The following is a 27,510-nucleotide window of genomic DNA, read 5'->3' as shown; positions in this document are numbered from 1 at the left end:
CCTGCTGACTAGCCAACCCTGTCTGACACAGTAAAGACCGAGTTTGTCAGCAGAGCACCTTATCAGGTAAAATCAGACTTCCCAAAAAGAGAGGATGGATGAAGTTGCCATCACCACTACTTCTACAGACAATTAGTGAATGGAGAGAAGATCAGGTTGGCTGGTGTATTCCAAGAAAAGTAATACTTTATACTGCTTCTGTTGCAAGCTCTTTTCCCATAAAACATTCAAATTAAGCAAATTCAAATTGTTGGAGTTAATGACTGGAAAAGGAGGAGCAACTCATACATCTCACTTATACAATCTATAAGTTCATGTTGAACAAAATGTTCAAAATGAACTTATAGATTGTATTAGTGGAAAGATTGTGGAGTCTATGGTAAATGAGATTAAGCAATCCAAATACTTTTCAGTCATTTTAGATTTCACTCCTGATTCGAGCCATAAAAAGCAACTATCGGTTATTATTCAAGTTGTTGCAGTTGAGGACACCCCACAAATAGATGCAAATATGAAATGCAAATATGAAAGCAAAGAAGACGGGAGTCCGAGCCAGACTTCTGGAAGTAAATCCAAGACCTGTATTTGTGCCATGCAGAGTAGCATCAGATCTGGTGGAAGCTGATGTGGCAAAAAAGCTCTGTAGATGCTACTTGGCTACCTGCAGAAGCTTTTCACATTGTTTTCTGCCTCCACCCAGAGATGGTCAATTGTAAAAGAGATGTAAACACAATACTGAAATCCTGGACAGATTCTAGGTGGGGAAAGTCAAACTCAACAGCTTAGAGGCTGTTAGATATCAGTTCAGCTCACCCAGGGCACCAAGATGACTAGAGCCAGCTCTGACTGGATCCATTCTGCTGTGCAAGTGGACTCTGATCCAGAGCTGGTTTGCAGATCAGTTACAGAATCTGTGACACATCTGGGGCAGCTCCATTCTGGATCCACTTTGCTCTCTGGATTGTTTGGAAGGGTTGCCAGGAGAAAGCCTCTTCACTCTAAAACAATATGGCAACATGGTTTAGGCAAAATAGCATCTGAACAAAGCCCAAGACTCCTGGAATAAAGTCCTGTGGACAGACGAGACCAAAGAGGAGATGTTTGACCATAATACACAGCACCACGAAACACGGCATAGCAACACAATACTGGAAATACTGCAGAGACTAATAAACTCTAATGCAGTAACAGTAACTAGAGACTGAAAATACTAAGGAAACAGATAAATATGTAAATAATTAGCACTGCAAAAATAAAGCATTTAATAATAAAGAAAAATTTAAAGCCCAGGATCTCAAAACCCTGCATCTAAGACCCACGACCATCACAGAATTACCTGCAATTTATGCTGTACTTTTACTGTACAGTAGTAGAGAAAGAAAGCACTGCACTTTTTCGGGGTTTCAGATTATCGATAATATGTTGTTGAAGATTAAACTTAAGCTATTTAAACATGTGACTCCATGCAAAAAAAAAAAAAAAATGTTGCTGACAGGTCCAGCCAAGAGAATTTCTCCTTTAAACATTGTTAATCCAAAAATATATTCATGTTAGCACTAGAAAGCAAATGCTTATAGAAGAGTTGAAAACAAATTCTATTCCAGTTCTCTCTGTGCAGGATAGTTTTTCTGTCCAGCAGCAGCTCTTCACCGCAAGAAGAAGTGTGGTTCAAAAGGGAAGAATCGGGGTCTTCAGCCTGGCTACGCTTCATTCCCTTTTTTGGTCTGGGTATTTTATCTTCCTTCTCCATTCTGAGTCTAATTTGTTGCTCTTGTCTGAACTGCAGTTCCTTTTAGTTTAATACAAATGTTAATTACATTATACTTAACTTTATTCTGTCCCTTTGATAAAACTGTGTAAGATTAAATTAATTACACATTTTAATTCCACTGAAAAATGCCTTGTGTTCCATCTTTGTTGGCACTTATATTTATTGTTTGGACTGTTGTCATGGTATCATATTTTTTTTCTTAAAGTTGAACAATATTTTCAAACACAAAAAAGATTGTTTGTACAATTTGCTTGTCATATTTTCTCTGCTAAAATTGAGAGTAATAAATGTTACTTTAAAGGCCTGCAAAGATCAAGTAAAATTATTCACAGAATCAATCTGAGCGCAATACGGAAACATTCATAATTTATTATAAACTTTAGATAGTAGTAGAACTAAAATGCTTGCAAAAATACCAACAAATTAAAAAAAAAAAACTTAACTAAATTTAATTATACTAGCTATTTCTGCTGTTGCCTTTCGGGGAAGCACACTGCAGCAAAGCAACTTAAAAATAAACAAATAAAAAAACAAATAACCAGTTCTGATGATGCGATGCCCAAAATATTTAACTTTATACTTTAAATCTGGAAAATAATAACATGTTTAGAAAAATACATGTGTGCACTTTTTTGCATGACTCACTCACTTTTTAGCTTCACTGACAATTTTACTTTCAGAATGACATTTAATTTATATTGCTTGTTATATACTGTGTTGCTACTTACTAGAGACTGAGTCATATATTTTCCTATGATCAGTTTCTCCTCATAGGTCAGATTTTGTTTGCATGGAAGTCCAGTCTGATTCTTGTTGAAGTTTGTCATTATGCAAACGTACCAGTCTCCATCAAACAGAACAGCAGCTATCCACACAGCAGTCAAACCGATGCACTTGAACAAAAGCTTTAAGAAACAGCTCCTGAAACAGCAGCAACAGCTCTTGAGAGACTTACAGCAGTAAAAAAAATCCTTCTTTGGTGAAAAGGTTCAACAATAATGACAATAAAGTTGAGGATCACAGGAGGGAAAACCATGTACAGTACACCATTTGGATGTAGGCCTGGTTTGCAAGAGCATAAAAAATGCATGTTAAAAATGTACTGCAGGATGTAGAAGATGACTATGAGCACTAAGATACCCACAGTGTTTCTGATTACTTGAAGAAGCTTGTAAGTAAAATCAAGAAACGCCATGCTGGATGAAATCTGTATCAGATGAGAAATTAATCTCTGAAGTTCAATAAAGAGAGATCATTTGGAAAAGTTGAATATCGTTTTTTTTTTTTAATATATACAGAATTCAATAAACCTATTTGGTGGTTAGACTTTGATAGCCTATTGAATCAGAACAGAATCCCAGCAGTGACGCAGGTGGTGGTGAAGATATAGATGAAAGCTTAGATGGAGCACTGAGGGAGTTGGATGAGGTGGAGATGGAGATGGAGATGGAGAGGAGGGGGGGGTTGCACGAATGAGTCAGAAAGGAAGAATGACAGGTAAGCTGTGAGATTTAAAGAACGCAAAGTGGAGAGTGACTGGCCTGAAGTACAAGGGCAGGAAGATGATTGGAGTAATGATGTCAGCGTTGAATTTGACAGCATGGGAAAGCAGACATGTTGTGAAGAATAAACTAGCAACCAAATACCCAGGAAAGCAGACAGAGGAGTGAAAATAGATCTTCCTTATTGAACTTAAACTTAAGCTTCATTTACTGTAAAGCGTTGCAGCTGATCTGCCCCCTACTCTAAGATTTTAGTGATGCTTCCTGCTCCAATGGAAAAATGGTAAATTCTAAAGCATATACCATCAGCATATCATCTTTAAATACATTATGTGCCCATGGTTGACCACACTGGAGCAGTTTTCAGCACTTTCACAATGATGATAATCTATGTTTTCACTTCTCAAATAAACTGATTTGGATTTTCCAGACAAGTTCTATTGTCCACAGAAAATGAACAGACCTGACCTCAACTTAAGCAATCTGGGGGAAGTTTTAGGACATACATATTAGAGTTAATCACACAAAGTAGTGACATGATGCTAAATCTAATAAGACTTCAGGCCAAGCTAGGCTAAAAGTCACCTGGTTCTCTGTGAACAAAGCTTAGAAATTAAGAAATTATTAAATATTTTCATCTAACTGAAAAGTAAAGTAATTAATCAAATATCCCAAATGAAGCATGACTGTTGAATGTAGTTTATCACTCTATGGCTGAAATAACAATATTATCAGTGAAAACAGCATTTTCTGGATAGCTAGCTGTTACTCAAGGACAGGAAAATACTGGCAGCACTGGACCTTCAGAGAAATGCAAGGCTCCCATGCCATGGACCCTCATCAGCACCTTTAACAGATGATAAGTGATTAGATTCTGATTGGAGGAAAAAAGAACTCGATGGGCAACATCTTCACATTACAAACTGACAATGATCCCAAACATAAAGCATACCTGGATAGAAAGACACACAACAGAACACTATCAGCCACGGATTGAGCTTCCAGAGAAGAGCTCCAAATGTCTTTCAAGAATCCTGGAGAACTATTCCTGAAGAATACTTAAAGATTTATAAGAAAGCAAGAAACATGTTTGCACATGTTTCAGTAAATTATATCTCCCATTTTCATTGCAAATTACTGAGTAATGGGTGTGGTGGCTCAGAACTGTAACATAGTACTGTACATGCTGATGCCAGTCTTTGGCTGCTCATTTTCTATACTTCCATTCTCTGATATCATTTGTCTATTTTCTTGCTTTGCAGATTATACATAATGACAGCCAGTACATTATGTATTAACCCCTGAAGCTGAGGCATGGATTAAAATACTCTGTACTTACAAGCATGTGAAACCTAACAGGATCCAACACGACAGCACCCTCCACCCCCAGACAAAACTCTTTAAGTTTTTAGGTGTGTTTGGGCTTTATTTCTGCCATGGAGTGGATGGAGCACATTTCTGCTACTACACAGTCACTGTCCAGTCAATTTGATGCATGCGCGCAACTCCAGCATATGAAAACCCACAGCCAGAGTGGAATAATTCCACTAACATGTTTTCAACCTATTTCATGCATAATGTGCATTGTTCTGACACTGATGTCTAACATGGATTTATCAGTAAAGAAGAATTTTTTTTCCCCCAGTTATCCACTATGAACTTGCAGGAATAGGTGTCCTTGCTGCAAAGCAAAGAGCAAAAGCTAAGACTTTTATTTTATTTTATGGCTTAACAGTTTAAGAACCCCCCCTCCCCCCCGCATACATGTCTTTTGAGAAACTCAAATAAAAACTGAAAAAAAAACCTGTTCCTTCTGTCACATGATCATATGACACAGATGTGTTTAAGTTTAGGGTTTTTGAACACATTTGAGGTTGGCAGAATTTTCTAGTGGTCATGAAGACTTAGTAGCTTCTTCACTTTTCTCACACCAGTCTTTGCACGTTTCTCTCAGTTACAGTAAAACTGTTTCTGTAGTCCAGTCTAAGAGAATATAACAGCAGGAATAAGGCTAATGGTCTTTTTTTGAAATACCATTTATTGTTTATTTATTTTATACTTTTTTTTAAATGTTTTGTATATTTCAGAATCATAAGCCTTTATTGTCATCAAACACAAGCGCTTGACAAAATTGTGAATATGTGGTCCTTTGCATAGATAAAGAAGTGTTACGTATGTGCTCTTCCTCCTTGACAGATCAACATTTAGTGAGTGAACTGCCAAAGCCAGGGTGCCATTCTTTTGTATTTATTGTAACAAAATGTTAACCAGCATTAAAAACGTATTCTGTCATAACTACAGTAAAAATGCTTCTTCAAATGTGAACCCTTCACCTCAATTCAGTTTTATTTATATAGCGCCAAATCACAACAGTCAAGGCGCTTTGTACCCTACAATAATTACAGAGAAAACCCAACAGTCAAAATGACCCCTATGAGCAAGCACATACACAAGGACACCACTGTGCTGTGGAACAGGCACAGGAAGTGATACAAAATGGGACAGCACCACCCGAGCTTACAGCACCTTCACTTAGTAAAAGTTTATCAAACATCACTAAATTAATGTAGTTAATTAGGCAGCTGCTAAATCAGGGTCTCTTTGTCTTGTAAATTAGTCACACGAATTTTTATTTTGATAAGATAAATGATGACATGTCAACAAAAATGAAGAACACACCTTAAAAATAATATTTACTTATGGTGTTGTATTTTCCAAGTGCTCTGAGGGAGGCTAAATAGAGCAGCAGACAGTTCTGTGCAGGTTGCTGTCAGACTGAAACACTGATATTTCCCTTGGAGAAGACGTGGATATAGAATAAATACAGAGAGAGAGGGAATCTGACCAGGAGCCATGGCCAGCATCGGACAAATCATCTTCTACAGGTGCGACCGTGACCTTTGAATATTTGGTGTGGTGATTCAGTTTTGAAACTATTTTAGTGTCTCCAGTGGTGATATGTAACTAAATTGATTTGCTGAATTATTGCAGTTTTACTGCACAGTAGTTGAGAAAGAAAACTTTAATCTAGTTGGCCGCTGCAGTAACTGATTAGCTTTAAAGTTTCAGATCATAATAAAAAACAAATATGTTGTTGAAGATTAAACTTATGCTTCCTAACTTTTATGACATGTGACTATTGTGAATTCTTCTATGACTGTTGGTCTAAAGAGCCAACAGTTATAGAAGTTATTCGAAGCGCTGATATTAAACTAATCTGCAAATGAATTTCAGCCAAACCGCTGATATCTTTTTCTTTTTGTACAGCATGCTCGTCATCATCGCCATCCTTAGCACCTTGGTCATCCTCTTCTTCTCTCTGGCCTTCTCCAGTAAGACCCTCAGATCTGTGTGGATCCTGCTTTCATTAGCAATGGCTCTGTGAGGCCTGAGGGGATACATGGGTGTGTTCACCACATGCTGTGTTTGTCAAACCTAAAATACAGCTAATCCTTGTGGTTGACAGAACCGCACCAAGCGTTTAACTGTCTATGTGCATTTGTAGCTCCATGCGTGACGCTCTGTAAATATTTGTAAGTGAAGCAGATATGTAAATGTAGAGATATGAACAATGTTTATAGCTTAGTAGTACATGTACCGTGTAGTCATGTTCTGTTTCCTTGACAAAGATCTGATATTTATATAAACAGAGGAGTTTCCACCTCCACCCATTACTATTACATGATTGATTGACTGATGCAGGTTTACCATGCTATTAGTAAATCATTAACTCACATATCGTTTGATTTTTTTTTTAACTGCACATAAGGCACAACAGCAAAACATGTTTTTTATTTATAAACATGGTGCCCCAGGGAGCTGGTGGGCAGGGTTCTGGTTTAAGTGCCTCTTAGTTCAGCTGAATGCCAATAAAGCCAGCAGTGATGTGATCCTGACCCAAAGGAATGCCATGTTCATACAGAAGTGAGTTATCAGTCACAGAGTAGTAAATGTATAACATTATTGTCTGAGTGAGACCATAAAGTCGCTGTGAAAATATTTATTGAGGTTATGAATCAAGTAAGCAGTAGGGTAATTTTCTAGACAACTACAATGTCACCCTCTGCTGGCCATTAGAAAGAATGCAGGTATAATGCACTTCCACCCTGGCTTTGTTTTGCAGACAAGGATGCTACAGCCATCTTTATATACAGTCTATCTGTATATAAATATATATTGAATTTAACAACTTTGTTGACTACTCATAGCTTTGGCTGAACTGATGCATTTCTAACTGGAGTGAAGATTTTACCCCATCTCTTGAAATGACAGTGACCCTTTCTCTCTCTCTGGATATGTGAGTGAGGAAAATGTGAACCTGGCCTTGAACTCATGATTTAAAATCTTTTGGATTTTCCCAAAAAGCAAACACTTTTCACTAAATATAATTTAAATCTGTTATTAAGTTGTCGACAAATGGGAAATCAATAACCTAACTCTAATGTTTAAGCCTATAATCTGTGTATATAGTGTCCTTGTTTGCGTCCACCTCCCACAGAGTCCCAGTCCGGTGTGGCAAGCAGAAGCACCAAGCCTGTCGCCAACCTTAGTGAGGATGAGCTCCTCAGCTGCTATCTCAACACAGAAACCTCCCAAGACAAAGTGACAGTCACCTGGAAGAAGAAGGATCTGACCGGACTGGTTTACCTGTATAAGGACGGAGCTCCGGCTCTGACGGATCAGGCCTCACAGTTCAAAGGGAGAGCTCAGCTCTTCCCTGAGGCTGTAGTCACAGGGAATGCCTCTCTGCTGCTGAGGAACGTGAAACGCAGTGATGAGGGGGAGTACACGTGCAGCATCAGCTCCTCTAAAGGTGGAGGAGAGGTCAGCATTTACCTCAGAACAGCAGGTGGGCTGACTGGTTCTTCCAGTTTAATTGTATATATTAGCAGAATATGCACATTTAATACACGGTTTACAACGCATTGTATTATTGCTACTGTGTCACTTAAATGCAGTTACAGCAGCTAACTTTAACTTGTGATTTTTACTTCCTGCTTTTCTTGTTTCAGCTTTTTCAGCCCCCACTTTCACATTCTCAAACGGCACCCTGTCTGCTGAGGCAGTCGGGTGGTTTCCTAAGCCAGCTGTTACATGGTTAAACCAAACTGAGCAGGAACTGAATGGGAGCACCACTTTCATAAACAGCTCTGAGGGGATCTTCAGCATCTTCAGCACGCTGCAGTCGGTGCGAGTCAGCGACACCTACAGCTTCATGATTGAAAATAACTTGGTGATGGCTAGTTCTGAGGCAACTGTGTCAGGTAGCCTATACTTTCACATTTACCTTAGACCAAACATTTATACCAGTGAATCGGTGCAACACTGAGTCAGAGGAAAACCTTATATTTAAGTGCAGTCTAGCAGAAACTAAAGCAAACATAATGTATTACAGTATTACAGGTGACAAAAAGCTCATTTCCTTTCATATTTTTCAGGCACGGATGTTTCATGGAGGACATATTTCACCTTCAGTGTCGCTTCCTGTCCATTTGGATCAGTTTATCTGAATGTTGTGACCAGCATCCACTGCATCTATTATGCGGCCTTGTGACACGCTAATGCACACAAAAAACACACAATAGATATAGTCGAGAAAGACGCTTAACCCCTTCCTCTGGCTGTATCCGTGTGTGTGCATGTGTTGCATTTAAAGTCAGGATATGTCCAAAGAAAAGACTGACGTTCACAAACGCAGTCATCTCTGAAGATTGTGCAGCTTTACATTTTAAGTTGTTGCTGTGTGTGCTGTAGCTGTGTAATTACATTTAACTTTGTGCTGCATCTTCTTAATACTTTCTCTGTTAAGTTCTTTTATTCTTTTTTACACCCTCTAATGCATGTGTCGTGTGCTAACTGAAGAGCCCATATAGATTATTTATCAGTAATGCAGACCTGTAACATAGTGAAATACAAAAATATAGTCAGCATAGAAAAAAAAGAAGTGCAACATTAGCATTTTAGCATCTAGCCCTGAGTATTATGCATTATTATTAATTGCTGTGTTATTAATGCTACATTCTGTTAGCTTTGCATACATTTTCTCAGACTGGCCAAATGTAGACACACACATTTTATTCATTTATAAAGCTCTGCAGCTGGACCTGCCTCACACCTCCTCTTTTGTTGAACACTTCAGTCACCGTGTAAGAACAGATTTCTCTGATTACTCTGAGTTCAAATGAACTTTAAACCCCTCAGTCTACATAAATACGCAAACTTCTCTTGGACTTTGTAAATCTGATGTTTAATATCATTATTGCAGCTGTTTATTTGTACCTTGTTTATTGTGTTGTTTTATTTCTGTCAGCTGTAATGTTCTCACAAATGTTTATTGTCCTTAGATTGCTGTTAAAAATGTTATTCCCAGTGAGACTGTCTGATTAATGATGAGATTATAAAAAATAAATAAATTTAAATTTTATTTCTGACACGTCTTTGATGTAAAAGGCGATAATGTTGCTTAAAATTATTATTATTTAAATTAAAAGATTTGGGGGGGAAAGTTCCTTTGTTGCTCTGGCTCACTGTGTGTATTTCAAGATTTCTTCTGCGTTCGCCTTTTGGACTTTGCATTCAGGCCAATAAAAGGCTCACTTTTTGGGGTGGCTGTGGCTCAGGAGCTAGAGTAGGTCATCTACTAATCTGAAGGTTGGAGGTTCAATTCCTGGCTACCCCAGTCTACATGTTAAAGCATCCTTGGGCAAGATATTCAACCCCAGGTTTCTTCCTATATATTCATCAGAGAGTGAATGGTCGACAGAAAGCACTTAAATGCAAAAATGTTGCATAAAGTGCTTTGAGTGCTCAACTCGAGTAATAAAGTGTTATATAAGAACCGGTCCATTTATCATTTTTGTCTGCCTAAATCTGCATTTGGTTCCTCTCCTCACCCACAGCATAGCAGGTTTAAACATGCTCACATGTGTCAGTTTAATTCTCTGCTCTGCAGGGCCGCCAACATTTAATTTCCTGCATTCTGGTGATTTTTAAGCTCTGTCTTATGTCTTTATTGCATGGAAAGGAATTTATATGAAGGAAAACAGAAAACTCAAGTACTAGTTAATAGTTCCAAATATACTGGAATATAAAGCAATGAGGCTGTATTGCTTTTCTTATGTACTATCACCTTTGCTGAATCAGTGCATATTTAGGCAGCATCCACTCTTCCTTGATTGTTGAGTCCAAGTGCAATACTTACTGTTCTGTCTGTTGTCGGCTGCTGCTGTGTCTTTTGTTTGGGAAGTAACCTGCTTAAATATTCATGTTACCTTTCACCCCAGTGATGAATGAAATATTTGAGTCAATTTATCAGCTACTGGATTTTTACAGGTTCAGTGTGTTGTAGCAAAAGCTCCATTCATGTTTCAAAACTTTGTCACACATCCTTGTTTCACACAGATTTTTAGGAATCGCGCATGTGTCAGCTGGATTATTGAGGTTGACTGAAAAGGAGAAGTGTGGACAACACTTCCTTAGTTTGTAATCTAGCAGCAGCACTTCCAAAGCGGAACAAATGCGGCTCATCTCTCCTCCTCTTTCCTTGTGGCTTTTCCGTGTTTATCGACCTGCCTGCATGCTGGAGGAGACGCCACGCTCCAAAAGAGTGGCTGCATTAACAAAAAATTCATATTTTGAGGATTAAAAAAGACTCAGAGCTGAAAAACAGCCAGCCCCTATTGGAGGCATTTTCAAAAATCCTGTTGACTACAGTCTGTTTACCAACATAAGCAAAGATATTACACATAAATAAAAAAATAAAAATACACATGGAAACATCGGGAAACACATTTTGGCACAACACCGTCCTGCCAGTAGATGGGGGCAGTCAGAGCCGCTGAAGACTTCAGTAAAGTCGGACCACCCCGGATAGTCCGGGACAGCTTTCCTATTGGTTTGGTACTAAGTGAGGTGTCATATGTCCCATGGAGCCGTAAACTTCTCACGATCAAAAGTGGGTCTTTCCACTGGGATTTTAATTAATGAATGGGGTGATTTAAAGTACTTTCTTGGCACAGCGCAGAAAACTGATTTTTTTTTCCTTTGAGGGATTGCTGTGCAGCAAAGTGTTTCTATAGAAGTTTCCCTTCAGCTCTTACAGCTTTTTCCAACTCGCTGGGTTTTTCTTAATCGTGACCATGTCTCGGTGTGAGCAGAAAGAAAGCACCGAGCAGCGGCCCCTGAGCTCGGATCGAGAGCACAGCGACCCGCTGGTGAATCCCAGAGCGGTTTGTAAGGTGTGTAAACGTCTGTACCGGGACCCTAAAATCCTGCCCTGTCTGCACACGTTCTGCTCCGACTGTATCTCCCAGCTGGAGCCGTTCTCGGTGTCTTCACGTAGCCGGCGGGATGTTGCAGAGGGCGGTAGGAGGGACGAGGCGCTGGAGGCGGACCGACCCGCCGGCACCATCACGGTGCTTTGCCCCGAATGTGACTGTGAGGTAGACCTCCCTCCTTCGGGGCCGGTGGGGCTGAGCACCGACCACTTAGCGCTGGACGAAGTATTCCTGGAGACCCTGGTAACGGACGGCCCGCTCGGATGCGACCTGTGCGGCGAAGGAGGCGCTGGGAGCCGCTGTGAGGTGTGCTGCGTCAACCTGTGCGAGTTCTGCTGCCAGGCGCACAGGTACAGCTAAATCTGTTCTAGTGTGTTTTTATTCTTTGCTGTTCTTAGTTCTGCAGGTTGGATGTTTCCTGTTACTTTCTGTCCCTTCATGCATCCCTCTGTCCTGGTGCAATTATATTTTTCTTTTTTATTTTGGGAGTTTTTGCTCTCTGGCATGTTTAATTAGGTTTTTATTGTATTTAAATCCTCTAATCTATTATTTCTATTCTGTTCTGCTGTCGACATAAGAGGCAGCCTAGTTTCTACCAGACAATATTCTTTTTTTTGTTTCGTTTGACTCTGTGCCATAGACTGTATATAAAAGATGGCTATTGCATCAACGTCACCCATTCTTTTGTGAGGTCCCATTTTTAAATTCTCAGCCATGCACTTTTGCCGGGAGAGTAGCAGCAATGTCGTGGCCAAATACCAGTGTCACCAAAATAACTGTTGACAATGCAAAGTGGGCAGATTCAAACATTCACTCTTCTTAACTTTGAGACAATCAAAGTGACAACCAGTGGGAGCAGGGATACCTGGGGGGGGGCTACCTAGGCACAGAGAAATCATGTAGTGTGCTTGGGTTGCATGTTTTCCCTGTGCTTCCTCCCACAGTCCAAAGACATGCACATTAGGTCAATGAGTGATTCTAAATTGGCTGCAGGTGTGCAGGTGAGTGTGACTGATTATTTGTCTGTGTGTGAGAACCTGTGATAGGCTGACAAGCCGTCCAGGGTGTACCCTGCCCCTTGTCCTATGACAGCTGGGATAGACTCCAGCCCCTTCCGGATCCCTGAATTTGATAAACGGTTTACGGATGGATGGATGGAAAGATGCATGGGTTACCTAGGCAACCGAGGCCTGGAATGCTCACTGGTGACCATCCGTCAGCTGATGCACAGCCAGCAAATTTATGTGCACAGGGCTCTCACGGTTTGAAACCAAACGAGTGCAGGGCAGAGCTGACTGCTCTATCGCACACTACGATAGAGCACAGGCTGCTTTTTGGTGACAATAATTTACAGAATAAGTGCCATCTTTTATTTATTAAGACCTGAAACTACATCATCATGATGTTTGTTTTTCCACTGACTTTTATTCAACTGGACTTTTTTTAATTGCAGCTATAGCTGCGCCCTCTGCTGGCCTTGGGAAAGAATGCAGTTTTGAGGCACTTTCACTTTTCAGACCCTGACTTTATATCCATTTCTTATGTACACTGTTCTCTGTTCTAGTCTACTGATTGCTTAAAATCTTTTTATTTATCTTTTTTTATTTTTGCTCAGAAATAGATGAAAACTGAATCTTTTACCAGCATCAGTTGTTAATTTGCTGTCTAATCAGTTACAAAATATTCAAAACATTCTGTGCTGTTTTATTCTGCTTTGGAGAGACCGAGGCTTAGGTTGTATTTTACTCTATTCTGCGCCATCACTATTTATAAATATAGATACTATGTGTTTGTCTAAGCTGGATTCTATGCTGTTCTCTGTGCTATTTCTAACAGTCAATAGCAGAAACCATCGGAAATGCAGATCTGTATTCTGACTTTCAGATATGCTCATATCTGTATCTGTTCCCCGTCTTTAGACGGCAGAAGCGAACAGCGTCTCATTCCATTCAGGCTCTGGAGGAGCTGAAGGCTCGTGGTCGTCTCTGCCGGCCCGTGCTCTGCACCCTGCACCCTGGACAGGAGCTCCGGCTTTTCTGTCAGCCCTGCGACCTGCCCGTCTGCCTGGAGTGTGCCGCCACGCTGCACCGGGACCACCGCTGCTGCCCCACGCGTGATGTCATCGATCGTCATGGAGACCGCATCAGAGAGCTGATTGCTGTGAACCTTCAGCCTCGACTTGAGCGGCTGGAGGAGTCACTGCAGAAGGTGAGGACTGTCATTTTTTGGGAAGGTATTTAAATCAGAGCCAAAGAAGAAGCACTCCACTCAGGCAGTATTTATTTTTAAGGATATAGTGTTGTATTTTATATGATACATTTTGTTTCCTTTGTTCTTTTTAAACATACTTTAAGAAGTTTGTAGTGCAGTAAAAATCAGAGCAGTGTGACAGATGCTTTTTGTGGACACTTCTGGCTCGATATCAACTTTAAAAAATCTGCTGCTGTGTACATTTTAAACACAGTCTTACTTCTTTTGTTGTTGAGATTAATACAAATAAACTGGCACTCCCCTCAACCAAAGCCAGTGTCCTAATAGGTTCTCTTTTTGCCTGTGCTACATGTTTTCAACATGTTACACGAACTTTGCCTGCTCACAGTTAGACAAATGTCACCCATGCCTTCACCTTAGAGCAGAAAGAACTCCTGGAACCCATGAAATCATATCCCAAAACCTGTTCTGGCACAATTTGTCAAGGTTGGGGCTTTTTTAAATATCAAGTATCCACATATTCTTCCTCTGCTACAGGTGGAAGCCTCTCAGGAGGCTTTGCAGGCACGAGTAGAGGCCACAGCCAGTGAGGTGAGGGCTTTTGCACGAGGTTACGCCAGCGCAGTGGAAGCTCACTGCCTGTCTCTGCTGCGCCGGCTGGAGGAGCTCCGTGTCCAACGCAGGTATGCAAACATGTACTGACCAGCTTAAAATCACATTAAAAAGTTTTACCATGGATGCAGTGATTCTCCAGATCCTGAGATTCCTTAGGTATGATCACTTATTTATGATTAGATTATGAATGAAACATGAAATTTTGATGTTTTTCTTTACCTAACAGTCTTTATACATCTTTCATCAGACTACTCTGCTTTAACCACCATAGCGCCACGTGGCTAATAGAGAAAGCAAAATGGGTAGCTGGCTAATTAGCATATTATTACCTTTCTAAAGTTATTTCTCAACAGGAGCTTATTGCAACAGTGCTGTTCATAATTTTCTCACACGACCTAAATTTCTTCTTTAAGATTAATGCATCACCCTAGGATTGAAGTAGTTTACTGTGTAGCTACTTATGATATAGAATCACCAAAGTTTTGGTAAAGACTGACAGATTATTACATTTAGATTACAAAGTCAAAGCCACAATCGAGTTTTCCAACCCTGAAAATAACATGCCTCCTTCTGTTAAGTGCTCAAATATCCATTTAAACAAACTTTTGGACCAGTAGTCATAAAAAGTCAGTAAGCTGAGCGTCTGCAGTTCCAGCATGTTTGATATCGATGTTGTTATCTCGTCTTGTTGTCTGATGTCTAAATGCTTGTTTCAGCTGAGTCTAAGTTGAGGCTCTCCTCACAGGACCTTAAAGTGCTTCTCATTTTGTGAAGTTGTTGATTTGCTGCCAGTGTTGAGTGTTTGAAATCGGAACTCTTACACACTCTAATCCTCCTGAAACAGAGCAAATTCTGTGTGCTTTTGAACTCATCACAACTCTTAAACACACACACACACACACAAAAGAAACAAAATGAAAGACTCATGCACGATCCATTTGTTTCTTGATTATTGTAGTACAGTGATTATCCACTGCCACATCAATAACACCAACAGCAACCTGGGGTCGGCCAAGGTATATCGTGACGAAATGCTTACTAACATCTACTTGTCTACCTTCTCTGTTCTCCAGGAACCACCTCCACCTGCAGAGGGTGCAGCTGCAGCAGGCTCTGCTGGACGTCCGAGGCGGTGTGGAGTTCGCAGAGCGACTCCTGAGTTGCGGGTCTGATGCTGAGATCCTCAGCGCCAAAGGAGTGACCCTGAGAAGACTCACCAGCCTGACAGAAAGAGGTTACGACCCCCACCCAGCCACAGTTGCCCCTGATGATGGCAGCAGTATATCCTTTGTGCCCAGGGAACCCGCAGGGGAGGTGGAGGGATACCCTGTGGTTGGGGTAATCAACTCTAAGACAGTGGATGTCAGCAGGTGCACCATTGAAGGGGAAGGTAAATGACAGTTTCAACCTTATCCTGAAGGACAAGAAGAAGGCGTGGTGGTTAGCACTGTTGCCTCGCAGCTTGAAGGTCTGGGTTTGACTCCACCTTGGCCCAGTGGAGTGTGGAGTTTGCATATTCTCCCCGTGTCTGTGTGGGTTTTCTCCCACAGTCCAAAGAGATGCAGTTAGTGGGGTTAGTTTAAATGGTGATTCTAAATTGCACACAGGTGTGAATGTGAGTGTGAATGGTTGTCTGTCTCTCTGTGTTAGTCATGGATGGATGGATGGATGGATGGAAATCAGTTTTTCAGGATCAAAACTTTTTCACCCATTTATTTATTTATTTATTTATTTGAAGCTGTTGCCAATCAGACGCTTTCCAGACGGTGTTGTATGGTGGAACAAAATCTGACGGCACTTTTCTGCGTTCATAATTCCATCAATTTTTTTGGAAAAACCTCCAACACCACTGGCTGAAATGCAGCCCCAAACCACAACAGAGCATCCGCCGCATTTTACAGATGGCTGCAGACACTCAGTGTTGTACCGCTCTGCTGAGCTTCTCTGTACATTTGGATTCATCACTCCATCAGACCTGATTTTCAGTCCAGCTCTTGTGTAATGTGGCACACCTCAGCCTTTTCTGCCTGTTTCTCTTCCTTCTGAACGGCTTCTTGGCAGCTGCCCTTCCACTGAGACCACTTCAGGACTTTTGCACAGAACTGCTAGTTTAGATTTTGGTACATTTGTTTCAAACTAACTCAGCTGTTTAGCAAATGACTTTAGCATGCTTTTAAACATGAAAACAGCCTTAGGGTTTCTGTTTTTAACTGGAAGGAACCAGATGACTTAAAGCTGAGAGTCACATGCATGTTTAAAGAAGTCTGAATATACTGAGGGTCAGACTAATCGGTTAATATTTGAAACGAGTGTGTTAACAGTGACAAAAACAGGATGTTTTTAGCCCTGTCATTTAAATGCTGCTGTTCTTCCTCTCCCTGAGTCAGCACTTAGAATTCTTGTTAGAGGGTAAAGGTTAGCAGAGGGGACAGTATAGACGCACCCAGCACATAAAGACTGTTGTTATGTCTCTGCAGGCTTTGGCTTAAAGGCAGAAATAACTTCAGGGCTGAAGGAATGTTGAGGTACCCGAACAGGCCTGCAGGCAGTGCACTGATGGGATGTTTACCCACAAACAGAACAGACACACCCATTCCAGGAGACATGGGAATCAGGAAGGCTGCAGCTTTCGAGTGACAGAAATTACTTCATTTAACCACAATCGGAGTGTTGTTTTATGGTAGAGGATAATATGCACGCAGAGGGAAAGTTTGGCAGATACACTGCTGTGCCTGCTTTAATTTTCTTGAATGACTGTTTCTACTGCAGCCCTTACAGATAAATCACAAAACTAATATGAGGAGTTATAGAGAAATATGCACCAAGTTTCTCCTTTGTGGCGCTCGATGTGAGAAATTATCATTCGCACATCACTTGATAATGCAAGCCGCAGCACAGGGTCATTACTCCAAAACAAGCACCTAAGGATACGGTACTGCCTCAGTTCACATCCTTCCAAGATTTGTAGCAGCTTTTTCTGTCTCTGTCCGAGAGCTCGGATTAAAGTAGTGTTTACTTGTGTGATAAATGGAAAACCAAAGCAAATACGGACTTCTTTGCTGAGTCTTGTTGGTATCCAAGAGACGTCGTGCTGCCGCTAATGTTTGCCAAAGAGTCAGCCTGCCATGTGATGTCAGGCATTTGTGTGGGTGCTTGCTTGAGTCTGTATTAGGGTTGTGCACATTGTGTTTGATTTGGAGACAGATACAGCTCTTTGGTCCCTGCGATGACCTCGCCCTTTATCCAGCTCTGCTTTGCACTGACTTCTGCTGCCAAGGCTTCCACTTACTTCATGCCAGATTGGGCTGTATAAACTCGGAGGATCGCTGCATCAGATAAACCAGCTTTTTCCAGCTTTAGGTTGTTTATTCCTGCCAAATTGACTGCAGTCAGTTTAACACAGTGTGACACTCTCAATTTAGGGGTTCAGGGTTCAGTCTTGACTGTGGGAAAGTGGAAGTCGCAGAGGCTTACCAGTGATTATCCCCTCTTTGTGTGATAAGAAGGTTTGAAGTGTTGAAATTGACTGCAAGACTGAGCAGCACAGGTGAACTGTGGGTGAGAACAGCTGCGTCGTTAGTGGTGACAGATGCTAGCACTCAGCTTAGCAAGAACACACACATGAATTCACAGATAATGTAACTCATGTTCAAATCTGGAGGATTAATCATTTTGGTATTTCTGGGGTTCTGGGACAGATTTTTAGGGAGTAAAAAAAGTGCAATGTGAGCATATCAATTTAAAAACAATGATCGGGTTATTTTTATTAACTGTCCAATAACTTATTTTGTAACTAGTCAGCAACTTACCATCAAGACACCGCCCAACATACCCCGCTGATTTTTGCTAACCTTTATATCAGTCAGGCTTTACTGAAATGCTGTGTTTAGGTTCAAATGGGAAGATGTCATTTAAAAAAAATTCTGTGTCATAAATGTCTGAATACAAAGTGTGATGTAAAAACAAGGACACTGTATGCAGGGAATAAAAGCAGAGGTTTTGGCAGTTTGTTGGTCTGGAGCATTCAGGTGTGTGTTAACACAATGCGAAGGAGGGAAGACATCAGCAGTGATCACATCAGTCCGGGAAGAGTTATAAGGCCATTTACACCAATTTGAAGTCCATCATTCTACAGTAAGAAAGATTATTCACAAGTGGAAAACATTCCAGACCGTTGCCAGTCTTCCCAGGCGTGGATATCCCAGCAAATTCACCCCATAGTCAAACGGTGCAATGCTCAGAGAAAATAAAAAAACCCAAGCGCTGCATCTCAGGCCTCAGTTAACCTGTTAAAGTTCATGAGAGCACAGTTAGAAAAAGACTGAACCAGTTTGGCTTGTTTGGAAGGGTTGCCAGGACATAGCCTCTTCTCTCTAATAAGAACACAGCAGCACAGCTCAGGTTTGCAAAGCTGCATCTGAACAAACCGCAAGATTTCTGGAACAAAGTCCTTCGGACAGACGAGACCAAAGTGGAAACATCACATCAGCACTAACGCCTCATACCAGCTGTCAGCTTGGACAGATTTGGGTCGTGCAACAGGACAATGATCACATGCACACCAGAAAATCTACAGCAGAATGGCTGAAAAAGAAAGGACTCGAGGTGCTGCAGTGTCCCAGTCAAAGTCCAAACCTCAGCTCGATTGAAATGCTGGGATGGGACCTCAAAATGGTAAATGGACTAGTTCTTGCTTTTCTGCTCTGACTGAGCAATCAAAGCTCAGTCAGAGCTTATACAACACATTTACATTTACCCATTCATACAAGCACTTCCATATGAATCTAAGCTATGTGCTTAGTGTCTACCATTCACACGCATACATACGCCAACGCTTGCATCGGAGTGCAACTTGGGGTTCAGTATCTTTCCCAAGGATACTTTGGATACAGCTTGGAGCAGCCAGGAATCAAACTGCCAACCTTCCGATTAGTAGGTGACCTGCTCTACCTCCTGAGCCACAGTCACCAAAGAGTTGTGCATAAACGAATGCCTGCAAACCTCAAAGAACTGAAGTAAAGAAAAATGGGCCAAAATTAATTCACAACAATGTGATGAAGTTATTGTTGCTAAAGGTGGTTCTACAAGCTGATGAATAATGCAGTGTACAGGACTCTATGCAGTCCTGTGACAGCTTTCACATGTATATTTACTGTATATGCAGAGCAGTGCTCACATTGTGTATGCGACTGTATGCATACTCATGAAGGGGCACATAACCATCAATCACTGTGATCCTAATGATGAATTACTCCAATTTAAGATTCACCATAATTGGAATAGTCATCAATTTATAATTAGAGACAATACAACGTATATATAATTGCTTGAAACATGAAAATTAATCATGAGCTCACTGACACACACACCCTATCTGAGTGAGCCTAATCCAGGTTAAACAAAACATTAACAGGAGTGGAAGCTGCTGCGTTCGTGGGTTTGTAGGATTCTTTCTGCTGAGTTTATTAAATGGAGTTGCAGCAGCAGGATTAGCAGGGCTGTCCCCAGACTGAGGTGATTGTGCACTTTGATGCACATGAACAAACAGCAGTAACTTAATAATTGTGCTCGGGAGCTAACCTCATCAAAATGTTTTTGTGCTTAAATTTAAAGTCAGTCTTTGCAGTAGTGCTACAAGTAACTTGCTAGTATTATGTCACAGGAATTCAGGCATCACAGTCAGATAGGCTGCATTTTCCTTATTTCCTTATCTAAATTTCCAGTTCACACAAATTTGCCTCCTTCGAAATGACTGTTTGCTCAAAGATCTCTTGTAAATATGTCGTTCCTTCTGACTGTAAGTCTCACTCACTGTACCAAAGAGGCTAAAGCCACCTTTTTTCTAATCAGTTAATTAACTTGTTGTTTCATCACTAACTGTACTCTAGTTCATGTTTAGCCGCAGTATTTCTTCATGGCTTCACAGCCTCAGTGATCTGCATATTAACACAGCTGAGCTGTTCCGTTATTAACGGCGGTTCGTCCCCTTAACCAGCATCTCTATTCATCATCACTGAAGGAGCCACCGGAGTTAGCTTCATTAGCATCCAAACAGCTCTCCCTGCAGCTGCTGCAAAACACTGAATAATAACAAATGAAAACACAGCGTGGGATCATTCGTTATCAAATGGCTAATAGTCTCTGACGAGCAAACGCAAAGCCACATTAATCACTGATGTGAACACAGATGATGTGCGCTTTAACACGACAACAGCAGCTGATGAATATCTTGAGTGAGTGAGCACAGCAGAACAAGTTAATGAAACGCTAAATAATGATGGGGAGGGTTTGGAAAACTCTGGTCACCAGCACTGAAGCCCTGAAGTCACTCTCCACACACCATATGTTTAGGAGGAAAATGACCTACGTAAGCACTCAGCGGAGGGCTAAAGTGGGTGGGTGTTTGTGTGTCTGTGTGACTGAAACCTGTAGAGGCACAAGACAAATGTCCAGATGTCTCCACGTCAGGGTGTGTCTGAATGATAAAGTGCCTCTTTTATTGTTTGTAGGCTCTGTTCTCCTTGTACTGTTACCATGGTGTGTGTGTGTGTGTGTGTGTGTGTGTGTGTGTGTGTGTGTGTGTGTGTGTGTGTGTGTGTGTGTGTGTGTGTGTGTGTGTGTGCGTATGTTTATAATACCTTGTGGGGACACTTTTCCTGACATATACTACGTTGTGGGGACCAATTGCTCCTTGTGGGGACTGGAACCTTGTCCCCACAAGGGGAAACCCTGTTTTTGGGTCAGGGGTCAGAGTTAGGGCTAAGGTATGAATTGAGTTTAGGTTAGGGTTAGGGTTAGGTATGTGATGGTTAGGGTTAGGAAAAGGGTAAAGGTAAGGTTTAGGCTGTAGAAATGAATGGAAGTCAATGGAAATTCCCCACAAAGATAGAAAAACACACTTGTGTGTGTGTGTGTGTGTGTGTGTGCCTTTGCCCATTTCTCATTTACCCATTTATGAAATCTGAAGAGGTTTTCAGCCGTTATGTGTTAGTGTATGTCAGTTAATCCAAACTGACCCTCTGCTGGTATATGTAGGTAGAAAGGTATAGACACCAAGCTTTAAGACTCCCATGTTAAAATGCCAAACATACCAGCATGAAAAAACATGTTTAGAGCCTGATGGATGGTTTAATCCATCACAGAAACTGTATAGTTGGTGATTTTATTTTATTTTTTTAATCACTCATTCATTTGAATACCGGTAAAGGTTCAGGGTAGGGGTGTGGCTGCACTGACAGGTGTGCCGACACAGGTGATGCAGCCACACATTGTCTGCGAGGCCTCGTGTTACAGTCACACTGGGGAAAACAGACGTTTTCCTCAGAATTAATGTGACTGAGTACAGTGAGCAGCTTCAGAGCAGCTTTGGTGCATCAAGACAGCAATAAAATGGCAAGAAATCAGAGTCAAGTCTGCTATTAGTCTGCTATCAGTTTTTAAATGAATGGGGTCAAGTTGACAATTACATGCAATCTATCTGTGACAATATGGCGATTAACTGTGATAATTCTGCAAAAATCACAAATCTGTTGATGTCTACACAAATAGGAATTTGCATTAAACAGAAATTCATATTACATTCAGAGTCCAGCCAGAAGCTCATAGATTTGAAGCAGAAATTTAGAAATTGCTCCACAAACAGTGACATAGTTGCTGCAGGACGGCAATTTAACTGCAAAATGATGGTGGTGCTCGGCAGCTTTTCTTTCATGTAGCACTCATGTAGCACGAGTCGGCAACCAGCTGAGTCCTCTGCTGCAAAGAGATGCAGATGAGTTGTGCACAGTGGTGCAGACTGACTCAGATTGATTGTAAAGTGTTGGCAATGTGTCTGCCTTCACCAATCTGTCAGAATGATCGAGTGAGTCTGAGTCGAACCACAATTGTTTGCAGGCAGGTTGCTTTGGCTGGGTAATCACCCTGGAGTTGAACGCTCTGCATGATCAGTTTGATCCTGCAACTTGCAGTTGGTCACCAAATGCAAAAAATATTCAATGCAATCACAGGACAACCACCAATTTTTCCTCGTTGCTACGGTAGGAGGTTGCCATCGCATTTTTATTGTAGTGTGACTGAGCCATCAGCAGCACTAATTTGAGGCTTGTCCTCGGGTCTGGTGTTCTTTTCACTAATAGGCTGCGTCTCTTAGCTGTAGTTAAGGTAAATGATGATGATACATGATACTTTGTGGCAACAGTTTGGGAAAGTACTGATAATGAGTCCATGAGGACTCGTGCTTTTTCAGCAACATCAGTGCCCAGCCTTACCCATTCCTCAACCTTGTGTCAAACTGGAACACTTTTAGCCGAGCAGCATCTTTTTTTTTTTTTTTTGACCTTTAACCCCTCTTGATCACAGGCCTGCAGGAAGGCACGGAGGGCCAGCTGGGCCACTTCACCCTGGTGTGCCGAGACTCGGCTGGAGAGCAGTTGGCGCGAGGTGGAGAGCACGTCCTCGTCAGCATTGTCCACGCGGAGAAGAAAAACTGGTGAGTGAAGTGACAGCGTGTGGGCCTGCCTGGTCAGCATTTTAACTCTCCTGAGTATTTCTGACTCAGCAAATTATACAGAAGAGAAATTTAATTAAAGAAAGAAGAAGAAGGCTCCTGAAGTGTCTGTGCCAGTGTCTGAAGTGCCCTGGAGCAAGGATCTGATGTCTGTCTCTGAACTGATGACGTGACTTTTTCAGGGTGTGCTGTGAGGTTTTAAAACTAAAGAGAGTGTAGCTCCTTTTTTTGGGGAGGGGGTGCCATGTGACACCCCCAGCTGCCCAGAGCAGGTCAACAGAGCACTGTACGCCTGTATACTGCACTATATTTGTCACTCAGGTTGAAAGAGGTGCACTCTTATTGACTCTTACTTGATCAGTCTTTCCTACCAGCCCGACCATCTGCGTTCATAACCGTCTTTAATTTATTCATCAAAGGCAGCGTGTGTGCTCCATCTACAAAAAAAATCAGCCTACAAGTGATCACCATTGTTGAAAACTGTGAGAAGATTTGGTCTGAAAGAGGTTAACCTGCAGACTGAGAGGGTGACCTACATTATAATATTGAGAATCCAACAAAGCAAATTCATCAAGTCCAAGAACAGGTCATCATCCATGTGCTTCCACTGTTATTCCTCCCAGTACTGGTTTTCAGTATGTCGAAATTGGATCTCAGTGATGTTTTTATTATTAATAAGATGGGTTTTTTTTTTCCTTCAGTAAAGTGGAGACGACTGTGACTGACAACAGTGATGGGTCTTACAGCGTTTCATACACACCTCGAGAGCCAGGAGCCCACTCTGTGTGGGTTTGTGTCAAAGCTCAACATGTCAAGGTATTTTGAACTGCAGTGTCTGGACTATAATTTCAGTTCCAGTTCTTGAGTTTGGTTTGTTTCAAAACAGTACCTACATTTCACAGCCGACAGATGAGATGCTAAAGTAAGTAAGTTGACTGCTAGGCAGAACCGTGGCCATGCTGGCGGTGCACAGCTCATCACCTCAGGGCTCTTTACATCATCCTGACAGATTAGGTTATTATGCACAAAGTTGTCCTTAGGCAAGAAAGATCCATATAACAGCTCTTCTGCCAACCATCACTGGATGACTGACTCTGTCCCGTCTCCCTCTGCAGGGTTCTCCATTTGTTCTGAACGTGAAGAGGAAGTTGAGGCGTCACAGAGGGACGTTTCACTGCTGCTCCTTCTGCTCCAGCGGCGGAGCCAAAGAGGCTCGCTGTGGCTGCCCAGGAACCATGCCAGGTACTCTGAAGATGACTTTCACATGTCTTTGTGTTTTTACAGTGATGCACACTTTGTTGTTATGACTAGGACGTGGAGTGCGAAGAACAATGTGAAGCCAGGACTTCACTGGATTGCAGCACCATCATCTGTGTCTGTGTTTTTCAGCTAAACCAGTTTTTCCTATTATGCAGACATTTGTTCTACTGTGGAAAACTTTGTTTCTGTGCATGTTCTCTGAAAGCTGATCAATGCCCATGTGGTAATTGTAGGTAAACGTAGATCCATTACAGTGAAAGACACATCAGATTTTCAAACTAAATGTTTCTGTTCCCCCATCGTGACGTGTCTGTCTTCCTCCGTGTCTGTCTGACTGCAGGAGGATTTAAAGGCTGCGGTCACGGTCATAAGGGGCATCCGGGGAAGCCTCACTGGTCCTGCTGTGGAAGCACCACGGAGCAGTCTGAGTGTTTACCCCAGAGCGTGTTAGCTGCCGTTAACCCTCGCAGCCACCTGCGAACTGTGGAGCTCTGAGGTAACGCAGAGCCAAGACCTGTCGAGGTGATGCAAGCCGATAAAAGACGGCAGCAACCAAAAAGGTTAGAGCTGCGGGGAAGTAACCTTAAGGTTGTCAGCGTAAATCTCAGGCCAACTTGAAAAGGTCAGACGAGGGAAGTGAAAGTAAAGACGCAGTGAGTGAAGCAGGACGTCGGAGTCCCTGCATGGTGCTCACCTCTGTGCTAATGGTCGGTCTAAATGTGATGGAGTAGCCAGCCAACTGTTAGAGACCAACAAGGAAGACAGACACCAAAGTGGGACCTTAAAGCTCTCAATCAGTGTAAAAGTGCCTTTATGTGCTAATTATGCCTGTGACAAGCCAGAGGAGAAGCAGCAGTCACAACAGCGCGTGCCTGCTCTTAAATATGTTTAAAGCCTTGCTGAAAGGCAGCGGAGCAACAGCTGACGGAAAATACGTTTTTAACCTTTTAAGCTCTTCTTTCGTCCCAAGGTGCTAAAACAGCCAGTCTCACCAGATTGTTGAATATTTTATATACATTTTTATATCATACAGTCAAAGGAAATAATCCCTAATATATTTTCTTAAATACAATCATGATACTGTAAAATACGGCACAGTTATCCCTGTTAATCAACGCTGGGTTGTGCAAATGGCAAAAGAACTGCAGTGTAGACAATCCAGAACTTTTTAGCAAAATAGTCTCATTAAAAAAAACAATTAAATCACAGTGGGGGGGGGGGGGGGGGGGGGGGTATTTACAGTTTTTTCATAGTTTCTGAAATAATGTATTCATGAGGTAATTAGTGGAACAAAAGAGTATTTGTGTCAAGAAATGCTGGCATAATGCTGCAGTAATTACAGCAGGCCTATTGTTCTTTTCCTTATTCTACTGTTACAAATGTGGATGCTCGTGTTGCACATGAGGTCACTGTTTGAAGGTAATCCCTGTGAGCCAGAGCTCCAGCTTTAGCCCCTCCCACCTGCTGTTCAAACCTGCTGTTTACAAGGGGTAGCCAATCAGAAGTAAGCTGGCTTAAAGGGTGAGGGAAAGGAGCTAAAACAGCATGTGTGAGTATCAGACACATTTGAACATTATTAATTATGTTTGTAAGGGGTAAATTATGGGTGGCAGGGAAATTTTTCCCTTTAAATATGTAATTACTGCAGTGTTACATCTTTATATTCACTCCAGGTAGTTGTGCTGTCTAACAATAACTACTGCATATTCATTAGTAAAAACTTTCTCATTATTGTGCCTTTCACTGGATTATTTGTATGCAATAAAATAGGTGATTACTCATAATTACTAACAACTACCTCCTTCATCTTTACATATTACAGCCTATTCAAATGTTATTTCTAACTATTAAAGCAGGACGGTAAATACAGTTGGTTAACAAATAGAAGAAAACATAATGTAGTGCAAAAATATTCTTGCTGCACAAGATTTCATTCATTTGTGAGCAAATGAGTAAAGTCAGGATAGGCCGGCCCATGGAAACCATCCTGACTCTGACCTGGACTCTGACCTGGAGTTCACCACACCTGTAAATTCATCTGCTGTTCAGAATGCAAACATCTGTTTGTTTTTGTAAGCCACATCTGCCCTTGTCCTTGTGTGCATGTAAAGATTTTTAATATGTCTGCTTGTTTGAAAAATCTTTACATGCCCATCATTGTTTCTAAAACAATGAAGAAACTCATTAAAATATACACACAATAGGTTTTTACTACAGTGCCTTTAGGAATTCAACTCCAGCCTCGAAGCTTTATCTGCAGAACACTGTGACCCAGTCAGCCTCCGCTTAGAATACAAACTTGTTTTTCTTCGGAGGCTCATAATGAGGCACTTCTTCTGTATTCACGGTGCAACATGTGTTACGCTTGAGTGCAGATGCTTGATGTGTTTTTACTCAGGATGTGCTGAATATGAGGATCAGTTGTAAAACAGAAGTTTACAGCTAATTTTTGACTTGTGGTCCAGTATCTGCAGAATAGCAGAGAACACACAGACAGAAATGTTTGAAACAGACGCTGACTGTATGTATCACCAGGTAACCTCTCCTTTATTTTAATGATGTACAACTGCATAGTTCAATAAACTGTTAGTGTCAGTTCTTAAATCGTGCTTCATTTATTTATTGATGGAACAGTACTGACAGGTAACACTGACTTATTCCACTTACTGAATGTCTTTAAGATGACATAGTGCCCAATTAACAAATAGAATCATATAAGGAGTTCATTTTTTTTGCTGATAGTACATTATTTAATTCAAGTGGGCTACTACTTCTTTTTGTTTGTTTGTTTTGTGATCAGTGCAGCAGATTGCAAAGGTAAAGCCTAAAGCATGAGTGTGTGGGCTACCTCTGCCAGTGATTCCTGGTCTGGACACAATGCACGCAAGCTTCAAGCAACCCAACTTGTTAAATGGCAGATAATTGGCAGTGTGTGGTCTGGTTGTGACCGTAAAGATGCCCATGTGGTAAATGGTGAATATGGGCCAAATATAACAAAAAGAAATGTATGCCACATTTTGGCATTTCTGCTTTTGGACTAACCTGCAGGTTATAACGCAGCGACTGTAATTCCAAAGACTAGCTGATGATCCGCTGAGGCTGCTCTGTGTCACCTCTCAGTCTCATGCAAGGCCAGTGTTTCGAACACTGCACCATGGAATACAACTTTTGTCTATAAGAACAGAGATAAAGATTTGAAAAACCTCAATCTTGCCTTCACTGGATTTGTAAACTCTTCGTGGAAATACCTGTCCACACCACTAGGGTGCAGCAGAGAGTCATTTTTCTCTGCCTGTTCTTCCCTCCCGTGCCTCTGTGTGTGACATCAAGTTTTCCACACTTTATTCATACAAATCCTTCATAATCAGC

At 41.5% G+C, this 27,510-nt stretch overlaps 2 protein-coding genes across 2 annotated transcripts; both read left to right on the top strand.

Annotated features, from left to right (window-relative positions):
- The first annotated feature begins 6,126 nt into the window (after positions 1 to 6,126).
- On the top strand, positions 6,127 to 8,827 carry LOC115800742 (V-set domain-containing T-cell activation inhibitor 1-like). Its single transcript, XM_030758243.1, has 5 exons — positions 6,127 to 6,158; positions 6,541 to 6,605; positions 7,772 to 8,122; positions 8,286 to 8,537; positions 8,712 to 8,827. The coding sequence occupies exons 1-5, from the start codon at positions 6,127 to 6,129 to the stop codon at positions 8,825 to 8,827; spliced, it is 816 nt and encodes a 271-aa protein (XP_030614103.1).
- A 2,507-nt stretch (positions 8,828 to 11,334) lies between these two features.
- LOC115801016 (tripartite motif-containing protein 45-like) lies at positions 11,335 to 25,325 on the top strand. The gene is made up of 8 exons (XM_030758705.1): positions 11,335 to 11,899; positions 13,469 to 13,757; positions 14,298 to 14,443; positions 15,449 to 15,765; positions 22,734 to 22,863; positions 23,583 to 23,697; positions 23,997 to 24,123; positions 24,482 to 25,325. Exons 1-8 carry the CDS (start codon positions 11,412 to 11,414, stop codon positions 24,634 to 24,636), a joined length of 1,767 nt encoding a protein of 588 aa, XP_030614565.1. The 5' UTR covers positions 11,335 to 11,411; the 3' UTR covers positions 24,637 to 25,325.
- Positions 25,326 to 27,510: the final 2,185 nt, after the last annotated feature.

Source organism: Archocentrus centrarchus, chromosome 21, assembly GCF_007364275.1.
Source record: "Archocentrus centrarchus isolate MPI-CPG fArcCen1 chromosome 21, fArcCen1, whole genome shotgun sequence".
NCBI lineage: Eukaryota > Metazoa > Chordata > Actinopteri > Cichliformes > Cichlidae > Archocentrus > Archocentrus centrarchus.
This window is presented reverse-complemented; position numbering and strand designations above follow the sequence as displayed.

Excerpts from the sequence above, each read along its gene's own strand:
- LOC115801016 (XM_030758705.1), top strand. The coding sequence starts at position 11,412 with ATGTCTCGGTGTGAGCAGAAAGAAAGCACCGAGCAGCGGCCCCTGAGC. Across the intron at positions 15,766-22,733 it reads GTGCACCATTGAAGGGGAAG|GCCTGCAGGAAGGCACGGAG; the intron begins GTAAATGACAGT and ends TCTTGATCACAG. Across the intron at positions 22,864-23,582 it reads CACGCGGAGAAGAAAAACTG|TAAAGTGGAGACGACTGTGA; the intron begins GTGAGTGAAGTG and ends TTTTTCCTTCAG.
- LOC115800742 (XM_030758243.1), top strand. The coding sequence starts at position 6,127 with ATGGCCAGCATCGGACAAATCATCTTCTACAG. Across the intron at positions 8,123-8,285 it reads CATTTACCTCAGAACAGCAG|CTTTTTCAGCCCCCACTTTC; the intron begins GTGGGCTGACTG and ends TTCTTGTTTCAG. Across the intron at positions 8,538-8,711 it reads TTCTGAGGCAACTGTGTCAG|GCACGGATGTTTCATGGAGG; the intron begins GTAGCCTATACT and ends CATATTTTTCAG.